General features: G+C 30.7%; 1 protein-coding gene across 1 annotated transcript in view; it reads left to right on the forward strand.

Moving 5' to 3' along the window:
* Window positions 1-10386, forward strand: part of LOC139527381 (uncharacterized) — an 81684-nt gene extending 71298 nt beyond the window's left edge. Inside the window, exons 6-7 of the mRNA XM_071322794.1 lie at window positions 1426-1470; window positions 7493-10386. Of these exons, the coding sequence (XP_071178895.1) occupies window positions 1426-1470; window positions 7493-10137 (2690 nt within the window). The 3' untranslated portion in view covers window positions 10138-10386. The remainder of the gene's footprint in view (window positions 1-1425; window positions 1471-7492) is intronic.
* The last annotated feature ends 4614 nt before the right edge of the window (window positions 10387-15000 follow it).

Below are 15000 nucleotides of genomic sequence, written 5' to 3' on the forward strand. Positions count from 1 at the left end.
ACAGTTATGTATCACACTAATAAACGACAACCACTGAATAGTTTACATGTATTAGTTTGTGATTAGGTCAGTTCAAAAGGAACCATTAGTGGTAGGCCAATTTTAATTGGTTTACAGTTTTACTGTATAAGCATTTGCACATCTTAATTCTAATGAGAATATTTGTCCCCACCCCCTCATGCATGGTCCATTGACTTTGAAACTTTTAATTATTTTACATGTATTAGTTTGTGATTAGATCAGTTTTAGATAAACCGCTACTGATACATCAATGATATTTGGTATGCAAATTTATTGGCATTTGCAAGTATTTGTTTCCATGGAGATTATGAAGACCCACCCTCTCATGATGGTTCATTGATTTTGAAACATTCACATAGTTTACAAGTTAATGTTTGTGTTTAGGTTTGTTTAAATGGAAGTACTTATGATAAGGCAATGGTATTTCGTAGCAGTTGTATTAGCATTGGCACATCTCATTTTTATGGAGATTGTTTAGCCATGAACCTTCCATCATGGTTCATTGACTTTGAATATTTGCACAACTAAAATGATAAAGTATTGCTATGTTAATTTCAATATTTGCATTATCAAAATTACAAATAGGCGAGACATATCTATGTGTTAACATTTATTTTTTTCTTTTTTGTCATGCCTGACGATATTGACTTGATATTTGTTATATAGTTTACACCAAGACAACTTATTGATGAAGTAGCATTTTGTTCCAGTACAATGAATTTTTAACCGGCAGGGCACTATGAATTGCAATAACATATTTTTTGACATGTGCAGTTATCTTAGACATTACTTAAGGTTGTCTATAATTACATATAAAAATTATTCAGTAATGCTCGATTTAGCATGTGAGACATTTCAGGGCTCTCTATTTTGTATTAGGCCATGTATTTTTGGTGTAAGGAAAAACTTATACATAATTGTCAATAGGAAAAACAGAATATGTGGTAAGATTGCCAATGAGAAAACTATCCGCCAGAGTCCAAATGACGTAAGAGATAGCAAATATAGGTCAGCATACAGCCTTCAATAATGAGCAAAATCCATACCTCAAAGTAAGCTATTAAAGGCACTGAAATGACAAATGTGAAACAATTCTAACAAGACAACTAACAGCCTGATTTATGTATGAAATATGATACACAGCAAAAAATGACATTCAGTGATATCCTGACTTGGGGTATGAACATAATAATGTGGTGAGGTTAAACATGTATGCCGGTGTCAAACCCTCCCCTAACTTGGACAGTGATGTAACAGTACAAATAAGGAACAAACTATAAAAATCAGTTAAAAGGGCTTATCTTCGTATTTCTATTAACTCACCAGATAAATACAAAACACAAAAGACAGTACGTTCAAATCTGAGAGTACCATGTTCATAGTTTGTTGTTTTTATATTTTTAGATATTCTGATGGATCACGATGAAATTATTCCTAAACACATTCTTGGTAAGTTTATTGATGTAGAACATTGGAACGTTATTTGATTCTACAATAAGGCATCTTTAGTACATATAACTGGAAAATACATATGTTTTGATTGATAAGGCTGGTATCGAAGATACATGTGCTTTATACTTTTTACTTTGTCTGTCCTTCTATAAACTTTTTTAAATGCAGTTATTCCAAAAGTATTGCTTAAAGAATGGTAGATATCAACGTGTTCAATTGTTGTACATTATACATGTTATATGTAGAGAGTTTTATATTGTAAATACAAAATTTTGAGGAACATCTTTCAAGCTACCTTTTAATTGATAAACAAGTATATTGTGCTATTCTAAATTGGTTCATGGTGTCAAAATTATCTGTTGGCTGCCATTTTCAGTTTTTTAATTTGCTTATTTAGTATGACTTGAAATTCTGCATCAATTTCTGGTGTAAGAATTCATTTGTTGGCCTCAGTTTTCAAGAATACTATCAAAATATGTAAACATATAAAGTTCTTGGAATTAAAAAAGGGCCTCAGTGGATAAGTGGTCTAAGTAGTTTTAAGTACTGTACTACTAACCTGTCAACACTGAGGTTGTATAAGTTTGAACCTTAATTGTGGCAGGTGTGCTGGACTCTAAATTGACTTGGATTGTCAGTGTTCCTGTCGAAGGTAAAACTTTCTCTCTGAGCACACTAATAAAACCTGACTACCACGAAATAGCCAAAAGGGCTGAAAGAGGAGTTAAACTGCTGATCTATTATCAAATAATTTAAAAAAAAAAAATAATAATATATAAACATGAATAAGGTAGCAAACAATGTCATGAATTGATATTTGGTGTCAAAAAATGTTTTGTTTTCATTCCATTTTCAAACTATCTGTTGGCCGCCATGAAATTAAACAAAAGGAAAATGATTCGCTTTTTTTGGCATCTTTATTTATTATTTGTTTCTACGACAACAAAAAATGCGGTGTAAGTTTTCTAGTTTGTATTAATGTATCAACTTCTTTTATACTACTTATATTTTGACTAAAAGGTAGAATTCAAATTATATGTCACAGTTCATTTTTCGGGTCATTTAAGAGATCTGCGACACTGACATGAAAACGCACAGAAAATAAGTGCTTTCCCCATAGAAAATATCACTGGTATTCCAGTGGAAACCAGTGGTATACCATTGGAATCCAGTGGTATACCACTGGACAACACTGGAATGACTTATTCCAGTGGTATTCCAGTGGAGTTACCATTGAAATTCCAGTGGAAAGATGCATTCCACTGGAATTTTGAATAAATTATACCAGTGGAGAAAAAAAATCAGTGGAATACCAGTGGGAAAAAAAATCAGTGGAATACCACTGGACCCCTGCGAGATGAAATTCATGAACTGATGATGAACCACCATGAACTGTTCATGAATGTTCATGAACAATGCATGACTGTTCATAATGAGTTCAATAAGTTTGTTCATGAATTTAGTTCATGAATAGTTCATAAAATGCAGTTCATGAATATTTTCTGAACTTTAATGAACTGTGAGTCAGTTCATAATATTCATGAATTGTTCATAACACATGTTCATGAACATTTTATGAACTTTTAATGAATAAATGAATTCATTAAGTTCATAAATAAATTCATAAATTTGACTGTCATACAAGTTCTCATAAACATCTATACATTGTATTATGACATCACAATTAAAGTGCTTTTAGCATGACCTCCAGGTTATTCATTTACAGATCTTGAGATCATTTTGAGACAAAATTCAGTTGAATAGCAAAAGTGTAAATACATGTACATGTTTGTTTATCAAAAAGCATTAAAAATATAAATATATAAAAAAGAAGATGTGGTATGATTGCCAATGAGACAACTATCCACAAAAGACCAAAATGACACAAACATCAACAACTATACTAGTAGGTCACCGTACGGCCTTCAACAATGAGCATTGAGCCCATACCGCATAGTCATCTGTAAAAGGCCCCGATAAGACAATGTAAAACAATTCAAACGAGAAAACTAACGGCCTTATTTATGTGAAAAAATGAATGAAAAACAAATAACACATAAACAAACGACAACCACGGATATACTCACTTTTGCTGTGCTGCGACTCCCCAAAAGTTTAAAGAATTGAAACCAACTTTGGGACGTACATGTACATCTATACAGAGGGACAAGGGTAAAACGTATTGCCCCCTCTGCTATGGCAGAGGCAAAATTAAAAAAAAATCATACAGATTTGATTAGTTCCCTTTCACAGCATGCAGGTAGAGCCTCATATTACTTCAATACATGTTATACAAATGTGTTTACAAATGTAGTGTAAGCTTAAGTAATTATAAGCAAAAGTATGTCCATAAAAAATATTTCCTTTTCATTGAACAACAGAAATTAGCTCAGCACCTTTTTCTTTTTTTTTTTCATACTACACCAGAAGAGTGTTACATTTTGAGAGTCATACAAAATTTGGGACTAACTTTGAAGTTTTGTAACTTACTTTGAGCTGGAGATGTTTCTCATGTTTCGTTTTTACAATCATGACAATGGTAAACTTAATTTCTTTCTTCTAAAGATGTAATTTCTGATTGTCTCTCCAAGTTCAAACATGTGCCTTTCTTAACCATCATACGGCACATAGAGGAACTTGGAAACAAAGCCCAGATTAATGACAATTCATTCTTTCCCAAACATTGCAGACCGGTGTCAATAATTATCATATTTAATGAATTACGTTTACCTATTGTAAAACGCTTCAATGACTTTGACAAAAGATTGCAATGCAGACAAATGATTACAAGTGACTGGGAATAGAAAAACGTCATAATTACGTCAGCAAAATGGTGGTTTTGACGCTTACAATACAAATGAAGATGAAGTAATATAGCTGTCAAAATAAAGCAGATTTGTTATCAGATAAGTAAATTATATATATTTTTGATTTTTTTTTTTTGCTGAATAACTATTTGTTGAAGCATTATAATAATTATTGATTAATTATAATAAATATAAAACACCAGAAAGTGAAAGTAACCTTTACATTTTACAGTGTTGGTTTAATGTTTTCCATTCAGGAATAACTGATAGATTTGTACAATATATTTTATTTCAAGGTAAACATAATTCATGCTTCAGCCATTCTTATGATTGTGTGTGGGCAAATTAAAAGGGGAAAAGGGGGGGGGGGGGGTACATTATTTGAAATGTCATGAAAAGGCAAGTAGTATTCATGTTATTAATCTTACTCTATTGATATTTTAATAAAAACAACAATTATTAAATTAAATTATTACATTGTATTATACCTGTTAGAAACTGTTTAATCTTGAGTGTTTATTTAAAACAAATATCAAGGACTTTTGATTCTTTGTGGAGTGATTTTTGATTTTGCAGGGGGAAACTTAGATGCATTTATTGATTAAAAGATCTGTTCAACTGGGAAGAATTTCAAGCAGAACAACTTCACCAAGATGTTATGTAGCATTTCTAGTTGGAAGTCCAGCAATTTCAATTACAGACAGGAAGAGAAGTTTACTTATGATAATAACACAAAAATGAATATTCAAGAAAATCCTTTTTAATAATTTCATGAACTTTAGATGAATAGTTCATGAACTACAAGTGGACAAACAATGTTCATGAATTAAATTACTGATGAACAGTTCATGAACACAGTAGTTCATGTGTTCATGAATGATTCATGGACTGGTATATTTCATGAACAAATTCATGAATCATTCATAAAAAATTCATGAACTATACATGAACAGGACATGAACTACAAATGGACAAGCGTGTTCATGAACTATAAAATCATGAACAATTCATGAATAATAAAAGTTCAAGAACTATTTTTGTTCATGAACTTTAATGAACCAAAGAGTTCATGAACACTTTCTGTTCATGAATAGTTCATTATTCACTGGTTCATGAACATGCATGTCCATTTGTAGTTCATGTCTAGTTCATTAACTGTTCATGAATCTTTTATGAACAATTCATGAATTGTGTTCATGAATCATTCATGAATCATCCATGAACATTCATGAATTATTCATAATCATTTCGCAGGGGGACTATCAAAAGGAAAAAAAAATATCTTATTTTAAATGTACATATAATTAAGTTATAATTGAACAAACAATATAATATATAACAAACAACATGCCCTTTTTAAATTTATATAATTTAAGTAAATCTATATGAATTATAAACATAAATACTGATACAATGCATAGATCCCAAATGACATATGTACATTTCTAATTACAAAATAAAAAAATACAAAATTAACGTGTAATAATTGAACAAACAATATATATAAGGCCTAAAACCAGAGGCTCCCTGGAGCCTGGAGCCGCACACCTGGTAACCTGTTGGATACCCAACAGCAGCAACCGTCCATGTTTTTTGACAAATTGGAACAAAATGAGCAATCTTTTCCCCTAGGGTCCAATGTTAAACTATGTTCCCTGCTGGTGGCCATAATGGATCAGGTGTGGACATGTCGAATACAATTTTTAAAGAAAACCACCTAAGGACCATTGTCACCAAGTTTGGTTCCAACTGGTACAGTAGATTCAGAAGAGGAGATCTTTGAATACATTTTCCCAAAATGGCATCCATCTTGGATCATGTGTGGACATGACGGATACAATTTTGAAATGGGACCGCTCAAAGACTTTTGTGACCAAGTTTGGTTCCAATTGGCCAAGCGGTTTCAGAGGTGTAGAAAACAATAGGGGCATCCTCAGGGGTTTTCGTCAGAGCAAGGGATGACGGAGATCCCTCTCAATTAATGCCCCTTCAAAAATGGTGTATTCTTTAATACAATTTAAGAACAAGGCGGGCTTGTGATTATTTCCCCATTTGAACAAATTTTCTGAAGAAAACGCTGATCCTATGTCTCATAACTTTTTAGTTTTTTATTTAAATTGGAATTTTCATGCAGTATAATTTTTATAGTGTGGATATTATAATTGCTTCATTATATTTGTACTTTCAGTAGAAATGAATTTTTTATAGTGAAGATTAAAGAATGATCATACCACAAAGATTTATGGTTGTTTTTGTTAAACTGTGAGTTAGCATGATGCATGATTTACTGAAACCCTAATTTCCAAAACAAGTACTGTGACCGCAAATTATTCAATACAACAATTTTTTATTGGAATTCCACTGGAGAGAAATTGTCTGGCATTCCACTGATCTACTGGAATTCCACTGATTGACCAGTGATAATTCCAGTGGAATCTACTGGAATTCCACTGATTTACCAGTGATAATTCCAGTGGAATCTACTGAAATTCCACTGATTTACCAGTGAAGATTCCAGTAGATCAGTGGAATGCCAGAGAAAATACCACTGGAATTCCACTGGAACTTGTTGCATTCCACTGGAGTTACCACTGGTAAATCAGTGGAATTCCAGTAGATCAGTGGAATGCCAGACATTTTTTACCGCTGGATTCCACTGGAATTCCACTGGAATCCAGTGGTTAATCCACTGATTTTGCCAGTGGCTTTCCAGTGGAATTCCACTGGAATTTTGTCATCTTTTTCTATGGGGTTGGAATAATAAACAAAGCTCTTATTAATGTCCATGTAGTGTGAACACACAGAAGTTACTACAAAACATGAAAAATGTCACAACAATGATAGATAATAAAATATTTGTCACGATAGAGTATTTTTCTTAAGGGTTACCGGTAATACCACCACTGATATTCCCCTATTAGTCATTGTTTAGCTGGCATTTAACAGTATGATTTTAGTAAAGAAATTTTACCATTTAACTTTAAATTAATTTCAAACCACATTTCCTTGAATAGAAGAAAAAAAAACATCATCTTAAGTTTTAAAAATATTTTATTAGAACACTGAATAAAACAAAATATGGTGCTTCAAAACACACAATATACATGAACATGATGAAACTTGATGTCACATACTTTATTTTTTGTGTTATTACACCTTGAAATTTGAACTTAAATATATATAGTTAATTTATTGAATTTCATATTTTACAGAGCAGTTCGAAAGACGCTTGGAACAGTGGAAAAAGGATGACCAACAGTTTGTTAGCACTGAAGCAGAGAAACATGTAATACAAAAAGTTTTGACACAAAGTTCAGTTACCCTGGTTGGAAATTCTGGCACTGGAAAAAGTTTTCTTTCTAAACACATTGCCCTCATGATGACGAAACATGGCTATACTGTTATTCCATGCAGTAAACCAGAAGATATTGGAAAATGGTTTAAACATAGGCGGAAAACATTGTTTTTCTTTGATGATGTCTGTGGCAGATATACTCTTAATCAACAAATTTACACTTACTGGAAACAAAGACTTGATGACATTATATTTCTTCTTGAATACGAATGTTGTAAAATCATATCTACATGTAGATTGGAGGTTTACAAAGATGAACTATTTAGGAATCTCTCTATTTTCAAAATGTGTAACATTGATTTAAGTTCGAAAGAATTCAAACTTAGTGCTGCTGAAAAATTTGCTTTAGCTGAAGTGTACTTTAAGGAAAATACTGATGAAGTAAAGGAATTGTCAGAAAAATATGACTTTTTCCCACTTTTATGTAGCTTATATCATAAACAGAACCTCCAGAAGAATGTAAGCGTTACCTCTTTTTTTAGCAATCCTTTTGAAGTTTTCAAAGATCAACTTGTACACATGTATGGAGAAAGTGATGCTGGTAAGATTCAGTATTGTAGCTTAGTCCTTTGTGTGATGTTTAACAACACATTAACAGAAGAAAACTTGTCACCAAAAGATAAGAAGATCGGAGCAATGATAGAAGATTTACTAGAAGAATGTGAACTGAATAAAGGAACATCCATCAAACGTTTAAAGAAATCCCTGGAAATACTCGAAGGTACCTATGTGGTCAAGGAGGATAGTACATACAAAATAATCCACGATAAATTGTTTGATTTCCTGGCTAAGTACTTTGGGGAGAAGATGTTACAGATTTTCATTGATCATGCTAATACTGATTTCATTGAGGAGAGATTTCTTTGGAAGATAACAGATAACATGGGCACAGAAATAGAGTTTGTAATAAGAATACCTGATAGTTATATAAATAGATATATAGATAGGTTACTGACGGACTGGGAGAACGGTTATGTATACAGTGTATGTCATAACAGAAACATGGATTCTACAACATTTACTGAAAATTTCATAACACGTTTAAACCAACTTGATCTACCAATGCAACAAGACCTTGTTTGTACCAAAGATATTCACATGAAAGATATAGCACTAGGTGGAAGTTGTTATATGGGTACAGTTGACCTCGTTAAATGGTTGATAAGTAGGAATAGTGACATTAATTATTGTAGAGAGGATGGTTGGTTTCCTTTGTTATGCGCAAGTGAGAATGGACATGTTGATGTTGTTAAAGAACTGTTACAACATTCAGCTGATGTCAATAAGTGTGACAATAATGATGTATCACCTCTGTCTATAGCAAGTGAGAATGGACATGTTGATGTTGTTAAAGAACTGTTACAACATTCAGCTGATGTCAATAAGTGTAACAATTATGATACATCACCTCTGTCTATAGCAAGTGAGAATGGACATGTTGAAGTTGTTAAAGAACTGTTACTACATTCAGCTGATGTCAATAAGTGTAACAATTATGATACATCACCTCTGTATATGGCAAGTTATAATGGACATGTTGATGTTGTTAAAGAACTGTTACTACATTCAGCTGATGTCAATAAGTGTACCAATAATGATGTATCACCTCTGTATATGGCAAGTGAGAATGGACATGTTGATGTTGTTAAAGAACTGTTACAACATTCAGCTGATGTCAATAAGTGTGACAATGATGATGTATCACCTCTGTATATGGCAAGTGAGAATGGACATGTTAATGTTGTTAAAGAACTGTTACAACATTCAGCTGATGTCAATAAGTGTGACAATAATGATGTATCACCTCTGTCTATAGCAAGTGAGAATGGACATGTTGATGTTGTTAAAGAACTGTTACAACATTCAGCTGATGTCAATAAGTGTAAACATAATGGTGTATCACCTCTGTATATAGCAAGTCAGGAAGGACATGTTAATGTTGTTAAAGAACTGTTACAACATTCAGCTGATGTCAATAAGTGTAACAATTATGATGTATCACCTCTGTATATGGCAAGTTATAATGGACATGTTAATGTTGTTATAGAACTGTTACAACATTCAGCTGATGTCAATAAGTGTAACAATAATGGTGTATCACCTATGTATATAGCAAGTCGGGAAGGACATGTTGATGTTGTTAAAGAACTGTTACAACATTCAGCTGATGTCAATAAGTGTAGGAATGATGGCACCCCACCATTACAGGTTGCTTGTTACTACAACATGATAGAGGTTGTACGTGTTCTTCTTCAGTGTGATGATGTTGATATTGATCTTTGTGATGATGATGGACGTTCCTCTCTTTATTGGGCAAGTCAGGAAGGACATGTTAATGTTGTTAAAGAACTGTTACAACATTCAGCTGATGTCAATAAGTGTGACTTTAAAGGTAAAAACTCTCTCAATGTAGCACAGGAGAAAGGACATATAGAAATAGAATCATTGTTAAAGGGAAAAGGATTAAATCAACTTTTATGTCAAAATGATCAATTCCAGTGAAAGTGGCAAAGGATGTTTTGTTTTTATTGTTAGAATTTGGACATTTTCATACATTTAATTTCATTTATTAAAATCCCTCATATAGCACAAATGTAGCATGTATAGCTGAAAATAGTTTATAGTTTGAAGTATTGGCACTAGTCAATACATTGTACTTCCATTAACCGTTAGCTGTTTTGTTTCGTTTTTGTTTTTCTTAATTGTATTGTTAGGTTGATGTCTATATTAATAAATCTCTTTTTATGCATATATACATATCTTGTTTTTCTGAATAATTGGAAAGATTTTTGTGAAAATACTGTTTTCAATAAAAAAAATAAACAAATTATTTGGAATCGAAAGCATTTAAAGATTGACTAGCAGTATGCAAAATAGGTAAACACCCTCTAAAAACAGAGATGGATGGACAGTCAGGGATATAACTCTATAGGGTTATTACAGGAAAATAACATACATTTGTTATTGTGGACTAAAAAATCAAAGAACTGTGATAACATACGTATGTTACATGTTTCAAAGGGACAATATACATCATAAGTTTAGTTAAAATGTATACAAGTTCTATTGATATTACTATTGTCTTTATGTATACTTAGCTATTGAAAGATGTAACAGTTCATAGTTTTCCAATTTTGAATAGTACACCTATATGTTATTACAGAAAAAATATGCCTGTAATAACTAAAGGGTGTTATCACAGCTTCTCTATATCACTTCAAAGCATTTGCTCAGACATAAATCATGCTTAATTACAATGTATTTTGATTTATTGTAAGAAATAATGACCAGAGCATATAATGAGGTTCTGCGCAAGTTTCTCAGTAATTCCCAAGTGTCTTATATAATAAGTTACATTCCTTTAATAACTAAGCCTTGTTATCACAGCTAAGTTAATTCCTTAATAGCCTTGTCTCATTGATTAACCATGGTTAATCAAAAATGTCTTAATTCAATTTAAAAATTAATTATCAATGCTATGCATTTAGTTTCTGCGCAAAGTCTCAAGAGTTCCCTAGAGTCCACTAAAGATTAAATAGTTTTACAAATAACAAACATATGTTATTACAGATTTAGAAAATTTAAGGAAAAGTATCTGTAATAACACACGTTAGTTATTTTCTGTAATAACCCTATAGAGTTATATCTCTGACTGATGGATATATGCAAAAAAAAAAATTATATAGATAATAACAAAGGTTATGTTGGATAAATTTGAAAATGAAAAACAATGTATTTGTGAATGTATACATTATAATCTCTTCATTGCTCTTGGAAAAAATAGTTCTATGATATTGTAAAATTGTAAAAATTTTAAACCCAAATGCAAATTTCAAATTGACTTGTTATTCAATAAAACCTAGTGAATTAAAAATTATTAAATACTAGTATCAATCAAATCAAATCTTATCTCCATGACTATAATTACTGGGATCAATAGTGCTGAAAGTGGCCTTAAACACCAATCAATCATATCAGATCATATCTCCATGACTATAAGTACTAGTATCAATAGTGCTGAGAATGGCGTTAAACACCAATCAAATCAGATCATATCTCCATGACTATAAGTACTGGTATCAATAGTACTGAAAGTAGCGTTAAACACCAATCAATTAAATCATATCTCCATGACTAGTCTATAAGTACTGGTATCAATAGTACTGACAACACCAATCAATTAAATCATATCTTCATGTCTATAAGTACTGGTATCAATAGTGCTGAAAGTGGTGTTAAACACCAATCAATTAAATCATATCTCCATGACTTTAAGTACTGGGATGAAGAGTGCTGAAGGTGGCATTAAACACCAATCAATCAGATCACTTCTCCATGACTATAAGTACAAGTATCAACAGGGCTGAAGGTGGCGTTAAACTCAAACATTCAAATTATATCTCCATGACTATAAGTACTACTATCAATAGTGCTAAAAGTGGCGTTAAACACAAATCAATCAGAATCTCCATGACTATAAGTTCTGGGATCAATAGTGCATAATGTGGCGTTAAACACAAATCAATTAAATCATAACTTCATGACTATAAGAACTGGGATCAATAGTGCTGAAAGTGGCGTTAAACACAAATAAATCAAATCATATCTCCATGACTATAAGTAATGGTAACAAAAGTGCTGAAGGTGGCGTTAAACTCAAATCATTCAAATCATATCTCTTCTGTTAATTTTATTTTTTATTTTTATTTTTATTTTATTTTTTAAATTGAAATTTATCTATATTTTAAAATTATATTTGATGAATAATTTTTTAATTTTTATATTTTGAGTTATACTTTTTTTTTTTTTTTTTTTTTTTTTTTTTTAAATTGTGTTTATTTATCATTTTATATATATGTACTTGTATCATTGTTTTTTAAATGCATTGTAAAGCGCTTAGAGTAAATGTTTATTTAGATAGGCGCTATATAAGCACTGTAAATAATAATAATAATAATATCTCCATGATAATAAGTACAAGTATCAATAGTGATGACAGTGGTGTTAAACACTAATCAATCAAGCAAATCATATCTCCATGACTATAAGTACTGGGATCAATAGTGCTGAAAGTGGTGTTAAACACCAATCAATTAAATCATATCTCCATGACTATAAGAACTGGTATCAATAGTGCTGAAAGTGGTGTTAAACACTAATCAATCAAAACACCTCCATGACTATAAGTACTAGTATCAATAGTGCTGAAAGTGATGTTGAACACCAATCAATCAAATCAAATCATACCTCCCTGACTATAAGTGACTATAAGTTCTAGTATTAATAGTACTGAAAGTGGCGTTAAACACCTACCAATCATATCAAATCATACCTCCCTGACTATAAGTGACTATATGTACTAGTATTAATAGTGCTGAAAGTGGCGTTAAACACCAACCAATCAAATCAAATCATTACTCCATGACTATAAGTAATGGTAACAAAAGTGCTGACAGTGGCGTTAAACACTAATCAATCAAAACATACCTCCATGTCTATAAGTTCTTGTATCAATAGGGCTGACCGTGGTGTTAAACACCAACCAATCAAATTAAATCATACCTCCCTGACTATAAGTGACTATAAGTACTAGTATTAATAGTGCTGAAAGTGGCGTTAAACACCAACCAATCAAATCAAATCATTACTCCATGACTATAAGTAATGGTAGCAAAAGTGCTGACAGTGGTGTTAAACACTTATCAATCAAATCATTCCTCCATGACTATAAGTAATGGTATCATTTTTAACCTGAAGATGATACATAGTTTGAAGAAGGTTACAATAACTGTAAAGGTCAACATTAGAGAAAAGGTAGTTCTATCTGACTTATATTTTATTATCATGATAACAATGTAGTTTAATTTTAAAGCTAAGTTCCAACTGTCATTATGTAGTCCTTTGTTATGTAATAATGGTAAATTCCCTTTTTTATATTCATGTTATATCAAAGGTCAAGTATTTAAATGTTTCATGTTAAACTACCCATAAAGGTCTTAAAACAGATACATGTACCACTGAATTTGAATTTTCATAATGATTTGTAGTAGAGGTATATCTTGTTATTGTTAGTAATACAACATGTATATGTATATCTGTTAGGATAGTTTTAGTAAGTTCATTGATATCAGTCGTAGCTACTTAATATACTTACACATGTCTATAGGTATATATTATGTATACTTACACATTTCTATAGGTATATATTATGTATACTTACACATTTCTATAGGTATATATTATGTATACTTACACATTTCTATAGGTATATATTATGTATACTTACACATGTCTATAGGTATATATTATGTATACTTACACATGTCTATAGGTATATATTATGTATACTTACACATGTCTATAGGTAAATATTATGTATACTTACACATTTCTATAGGTATATATTATGTATACTTACACATGTTTATAGGTAAATATTATGTATACTTACACATTTCTATAGGTATATATTATGTATACTTACACATGTCTATAGGTAAATATTATGTATACTTAATAATAATAATTACACATTTCTATAGGTAAATATTATGTATACTTAATAATAATAATTACATATTTCTATAGGTATATATTATGTATACTTACACATGTCTATAGGTAAATATTATGTATACTTACACATGTCTATAGGTATATATTATGTATACTTACACATGTCTATAGGTATATATTATGTATACTTACACATGTCTATAGGTATATATTATGTATACTTACACATTTCTATAGGTATATATTATGCATTTAAAAAGAAATATAACGAAGTAGAATGTTCAAAAGAAGGACCGAAAAAATATGTATGATGCAAATATAACAAAGTTTTAACATACAAACAAATATTCTAAATTTTATTGTTTGAGAATGGAAATGTTGTAGAAATTTAAATAAATAAACAACATAAAAGAATGAAAAAAGGAAATAAAGATAATGTTCTGATAAATATTTTTTAAGAATTTTAGGTTTTGAGTTTTCCTTGAAGTTCGTACAATTTTGTTAATTTACTATAATTTTTTTCAAAAATTTAAAAATGCCAAATGAATAAATCAGAATATTTGAATATAATCTGTAAATTTAGAATAATAAATCATGTTTATGTATTATAAAAGCCAGTTATATATTTTTGCTAATTGTTATCTGTATCAAATATTGATGAAAGGCTTTGATAATGTTGATGTATTTTAGACCAATAGATGTATATACATGTATATATTTATTGCATAGTGTTTATTTATTTTTTCTTTATAATATTTTTATGAGCGTTTTAAAGATTTACTGTATCTAAAGGTGAAAAAGTAAAGATTTTGAAGTTTTGTATATTTTTACCTCAAAAGAAACAAAAGG

This window comes from Mytilus edulis, chromosome 6 (assembly GCF_963676685.1).
Source record: "Mytilus edulis chromosome 6, xbMytEdul2.2, whole genome shotgun sequence".
NCBI lineage: Eukaryota > Metazoa > Mollusca > Bivalvia > Mytilida > Mytilidae > Mytilus > Mytilus edulis.